General features: G+C 56.9%; 1 protein-coding gene across 1 annotated transcript; it reads right to left on the reverse strand.

Annotated features, from left to right (window-relative positions):
• Positions 1–2,461: 2,461 nt before the first annotated feature.
• Positions 2,462–5,650, reverse strand: Elfn1 (extracellular leucine rich repeat and fibronectin type III domain containing 1). Its single transcript, XM_059249253.1, has one exon. It carries the CDS (start codon positions 5,390–5,392, stop codon positions 2,903–2,905), a length of 2,490 nt encoding a protein of 829 aa, XP_059105236.1. The 5' UTR covers positions 5,393–5,650; the 3' UTR covers positions 2,462–2,902.
• Between the last annotated feature and the right edge of the window lie 243 nt (positions 5,651–5,893).

Consider the following 5,893-nt stretch of genomic DNA (forward strand, 5'->3'; position numbering starts at 1 on the left):
CTCTGGAGCTGAGCATCCTGCATGCCTCTCCTGCCTCTTGCCCCTCTGCCCTAGTCCCTCTCCAGACCTGTGATTCTCCCGTTATGCCCCATCTTGGCGCCAGGTCTCTCTGTCCTGTCTCTTCCCACACGTGCACTGTCTGGCCAGCTGCCTGGCCTGCAAGGCTGCTCCCTTTGTTCTGTCTGTCCTGGTCCCCTATAAATAGCTGTTTTGCCTCCTTGGTGACAAGGAATATGTTGAGCAGGCCTGGCCACCTCCCTCTGTCCTGTAACCAGAACGGTCACTGAGTGGCTATGTGCCCCTGGGAAGAGAAGGCCCTTCTCTGGGCCTCTACCACCAGCTCTGGATCCTACATTCCTCTCTGGATGTGACCACTGTCTCTGGACCACAGATGGATCCTCTCTTGGTACTCAGGAAGGTACAGAGCTGGGAAGGGGTTGAGCTGGTTGATGCCTGTTAGGCTGGATAGGAAAGGACAGGACATTGAAGGGGACCCATTTAGAGGGTTCACTGGTAGGATGCCTGTCGAGTGCACCCTGGTTAGGAATCCAGCATGGGCTCTGTGTGTAGCTCTGAACTGGCCCCTGGGACTGTGTGGGTCTAAGGAAGATGCCTAAGGTGGGAGGAAAGAGATGAGCCTCGTGTCCCCAGGAGTATGTAAGCCGAGACTACTGTTCCAGGGCTGCCTGCCCCTAGCCTCAGGCCTCCCCCACCCTCTCAGGCCTCATCTCCCGCTAGGCTAGGACCTAGGCCTATTCCCCACAGCTCATCAGACACCAAACCTACCTCTTTTTATAACTGTGGCTCCATATTCAAGTCCCCAGGCACCTTGCTGGATCCAGATGTTGGCATCTTACTGGGTCCTTGTCAACAGACCGTATTAGGAACTGTTTTCCCTGGGTGGGGAGCCCTCAGTGACTAGGGCCTCTAGGGGGAATGAAGAGAAGGTCCTCAAAATAGTTGGGAATATTGATTGGGAGATGTGCCTCCTGACTGCCCAGGTAAGAGAAGGGCCTCAAGTTTCCATGGGTATGAGGGAACAAGGTGTCCTTTCCCTACACAGCACTGGATCTCTCTGGAAAAGAGCAGCATTGGGTGGGGGTGACCACAGGGCCCCTGGTGCTATTGTGCTGGCATTGGGCTAGAGGGTTGCAGATGGGTGGTCCTTGACAAGAGCTGACTATGGTCTCAATAACAGGAAGTATTGAGGCTAGCCTTGGATTGGGACTTCCTCCTATCAGCTCCAGAAACGGAAGAATTTAGAAAGATCCACTGCTCATCCCTTGAGGATGGACCACCCAGAGAAGGCCACATGAGACACAGCGTGGTCAAGAAACAGGGAAGGTTTGGCAGGGTAGGGCCAGCTGCGGGAAGATGAAGGTTGGTTTTGTGGTGCAGGGCAGGGAGGGGTCTCTCTCCGTGTGGGTGGGGCTCTGGGTATGGAAGGACTCCCCCACAAACACACCCTCCGACCTCACATCAACTCCACCATCACCACCAGCTCAGAGGAACCTCTGTTTATTCCAGGCTGTCCCCACCCTCAGCCACCAGGCCTGCACATGGGCCCTGGTGTAACCACAACCCTGCTCAGCCTCCTCCGCCTCTTATTTCCAACCCACCCACCCCGCTTCCCACCCTCACCGAGACTGGACACTTCCCTGCCCAGTGTGAGCCACTAATCTTTCCCCGGGGCTCCCGCTGAGCCCATCAAAGCCACTATCCACAATCACATGCCTAGTTGAGACCCTGAACCACCATCCCACCCCCAGTAAAAACCCACAGGACACATGTATTTGGATTTTTTTTCCTTTGCAGATTTTTTTTTAGTAGACATAGTCTTTTTTCTCTCTCATTTTACAGCAAACTTTGCAAATATAGATTTTTTTCTGTACAATGGAATAGCTACAGTGACAATGAAGATGGGACTGGGGTGGGGGGACCTCACAATGCTTCCCAGCCTGCACCCCTCTTACCACCCTGTCCTGCCCAGGCACAGTCTCCGTCTCCCTGCTGGGGTCCCACAGCCTCAGGAGACTGCTGGAGTCAGGTGGTCCATCCGTCTCAGCTCCACCCCTCTGCACTCCACAGACTGGGAGATCATATTTAGGGCGTGCCATGAAGCTGGCCACACTTGGTCACGCCCCCTCCCCGTGATAGGTGATTTAGGTCTTTTTTTTTTTTTTTAAAGAATTTCACTTTTATATATATATTTTTTTTAAAAAGGAAGAAAGGAAAGAGGAAAGAGAGAAGAAAGAGAGAAAAGGAAGAGAAGACTCAAAACAGGAAAGATAATGGAAAAAATCCCCCTCCCCCACCCCCACCCGTAAGACACAGTTTTCCGAAGTCCCGTGTGTGTGTGTGTGTGTGTGTGTGTGTGTGTGTGTGTGCATGTGTATGCATGTGCATGTGTATGCATGTGCATGTGTATGCATGTGCATGTGTGTGAGTGTATGCATGCGTGTGTGTGTGTGTATATGTGTGTTTGTGCATGTGTGCATGCTTGTGCTGTGTGTGTGTGTGTTTGTGTGTGTATGTATGTGTGTTTGTGCATGTGTGCATACTTGTGCTGTGTGTGGGGGGGTATGTTTGTGTGTGTGCGCGCACATGTGTGTGTGTGTGTGGGTGGCTTGCTTGCTTGCACCAGGCAGCAGGCACAGTACAGTTTACATGAAAGTTAGTATATCTACTGTCTCGGCCACCTGCGGCCTCCTCAAGCTGTCCCTGCAGGCCGGGCGCTGAGCCCAGCAGCCCCTTGTTGTGCACGTATGTTGGGCTTAGTGTTGAGTCTCAGTCAGGGTTAGCTGCTGCGGATGGTCTATCCTTTTTGGTCCACTGAGCATCACGAGTTTCGGAGAGGACAGGGCCGGGTTGCCTTGGGCCCTGCCGAGGGATGGAGGGAGATTCAGGACTTGTGCTGGGCGGACACGCCTTTCCAGTAGTCTAGGATGTCATGCAGGTCCTCATCTTTGGCAAACTGGACCTTCTTACGCAGGGCGTGGCCAGCCGCCATGAACTCTGCGTCATCCTTGTGCCTCCGACGGCTCAGTCTGAGGCGCTCCCAGATGCTCGGGGACGCCCTGCAGGTGTACTCGGGGCTGGATGAATAGCTCAGGTTATGGTACTGCGGGGACAACTGCGAGTAGACGAGGTCTCGGGGTCGTGGCCGGGTCAGAGGCTCCAGGATGGATGCCTTGCGGCCCCCGATCCCCTCATGAGCGGGTGGAGGTGGTGGCGGAGCAGGTGGCTCAGCAGGGTGGGAGCCGGGGTACGAGTGCCGATGCTCGCCATACTGGCGACCCTTGTCGGCCTCAGCCCGCAGCACGGTGGCCGCGGGTGTCACAGTGAGGATGGTCTCGGGCACAGGTGAGCTTTTTTCAATGTACTTGGTCTCAGTGGCTGGGGCCTTATGTGTGCCGGTGGCCTCAGCCCGGAAGGAGCGAGGGCTACGTGCAGAACCGCTGGATGAAGTGCTGGCCCTGGGGGGCCCGGGCGCAGCCTCCACGCTGTGGTGCCGCTGCAGGCCACCGTGGCCAAAGGCATCTTTGTATACAGGGGACAGGAAGCCGTGCTTGCTAGCCAGAGGCTCGGACAGCAGTACCAGCTGCGGCTCAGCTGCAGGCGCGGCCCCGGGTTTGGCGCCCTGGAAGGAAGTGGACTCAGACTTGAGTGCGTCGATGCAATTGTTAATGATCTGGTTGACCCGATCCACCTCCTTGGCGATGGTGGAGATCTCCGTTACTGAGTGCTGGGTTTCCTGGCCTGGCCGGCTCAGCTCACAGCTTCTGCGTTCTGGCGGCTCCCCTGTGCGCACTTCAATGTAGTTCCCCTTGGTGGCTTTAGGGGTCTCGCTACTCTCCACCAGCTTGTACTGCTCCACATCACTGGTGGTGGCTGGCAGGTAGGGGATTCGAGTCACAGCCTCGGGACCCAGCAGGGGGCCCTGGGTCAGCGGGGCTAGCCCAGGGGCCTCAATCTCAGGCCCATACTTAAGTTCAATGATGGTCTTTTTCAGGCTGCCAGCCGCTGCCGCCACCGCCTTCTTATGTTTCTCCTCCTGTCGCCTCCGCTTGCGCAGGCAGTAGTAGACAGCGCCCAGAACCAGCACCATGCCAAAGAGGCAGCCCAGGATGGTCATGATGTAGTGAGTGGCTGTGGAGGGGCTGGGCACGGGACCAGGTGGGCTGGGCGGTTTGGGCAGGCAGATGGTAAGGCAGGTGTGGTTGTGATGGGTGCCAGAGCTGGTGGAGACCACGCAGTATGTGTAGTTGGTGAGGGTGTAGAGGTTGGTGAGGCGGATCTCCTCCTGAGGCTGGGTCAGCTTGGACACGGTGAACGATTTACTGTTATTGTACTGCTCCAGCGTGTACATGCGGTTGAACGGGCTCGGCAGCTGCACCATGATGGTGGCCGAGTTTTGGGTCAGCTGCTTGACTTTCATGGAGGGACGAGCCTCCACCTGAGTGGCCAGGGTAGTGAGGACCACCAGCGGCGTCGTGCCGTCACCAGAGAAGCACTCATCATCAGGACAGGGCATGTCGCTGGGCTCCGGTGGAGGTGGTGGTGGCGAATGTCCTGGCTGTGACCGGCCTGGCACTGGGCGAGGTGGGCCAAGCACCTCAGCTGTGTAGGAGTCCTCAGTACACACAGACTGCAGTTTGCTGAGGATGCTACGCTGGTGGCCATGGCGGCCCTGGCCCAGCAGGAAGTAGCCGGCATAGACAGGAGGCGACTCACACTGTACCCGGTCGTGGGTCTGCGTGGCATTGGTGAAGGCGGCCAGCCAGCGCAGGAAGCCCAGCAGCTCACAGGAGCAATAGAAAGGGTTGCTGTAAATTTCACACACTGAGAGCTTGGTCAGGCCTGCAAAAGTGCCGCTGCCCAGCTGCTGGATACGGTTCATGGAGAGATCTATGTTGATGATGTTGGGACACTCCCAGAAGGCGCTGGCCATCACCACCTCAATGAGGTTGGCTTGCAGGTACAGGTACTCAAGCTTGCTCAGGCCCCGCAGCATGCCCTCCGTAAGGTTGCGCAGCCGATTGTAACCCAGCTGCAGCACCTGGAGGTTGAACTGGCCAGAGAAGGCCCCGTCCTCGATGTAGCCTATCTCATTCTTGGTGAGGTTGAGGTATGTGAGGTTCCCAAAGCGGCTCAGGGAGGCATACTGCACACTGCGGATGCGGTTCTCGTTAAGCCGCAGGTCCACGATGGTGTTGTTGATCTGTTGGGGGATGGCCTCATAGGGCGGCTGGTTCTGGCTGCAGATGGCCAGCCACACGAAGCCCTTGTCACCCTCGATCAGCCAGCAGTCACCTTGGGCCAGCCCGCCCGCGTGCAGTAATGTGGCGGCTGCCACAAGCACCCATGGTGCACCCCACCCATGCCCAGCCATCTCGGGACACTCTGCCTGTGGGGACAGGGTGGAGGGCTGGGCAGTGGCCTCCCCAGGGGACTTAGGGGTGGGATGGGTCACTGCCTGTACTGTCCGAGGTGTCCTGTCCCAAGCTGCATGGCGCAAGTGTTGGGAGGGAGAATGGCTCCCTCACTGCCCACCACCCCACGTCGTCCTTCCCGGTCCTGAGGTGACCACGGCCTGCTTTCCCATGGGCCTGTGTGTCCTGGCGGCTTCTCCTGGCTCCTCTGCCTGAAGTACTCTCTGCTGCAAAACAAGAGAAAAGAGAGTAAGTCACAGAAAAAGCTCACGTCCAAGGTCACTGGGTGCCTGTCTGAAGAATTCAGCAGAGCCGTCCACCCATGTCTGCTGTAAAATGAAAACTCCGATACTTGTCCTAGATCATGGGGCTGGGCTGAAAGAGTCTGGGATCACCAAGGAAAACAGATGTCACTTTGGTCATTTCTTCATGTGCAAGGTGGACATGATGTCCCCTGCGTG

The sequence above is a fragment of the Peromyscus eremicus genome, chromosome 23, assembly GCF_949786415.1.
Source record: "Peromyscus eremicus chromosome 23, PerEre_H2_v1, whole genome shotgun sequence".
NCBI classification, from domain to species: Eukaryota; Metazoa; Chordata; class Mammalia; order Rodentia; family Cricetidae; genus Peromyscus; species Peromyscus eremicus.

Excerpts from the sequence above, each read along its gene's own strand:
- Elfn1 (XM_059249253.1), bottom strand. The coding sequence starts at position 5,392 with ATGGCTGGGCATGGGTGGGGTGCACCATGGGTGCTTGTGGCAGCCGCC.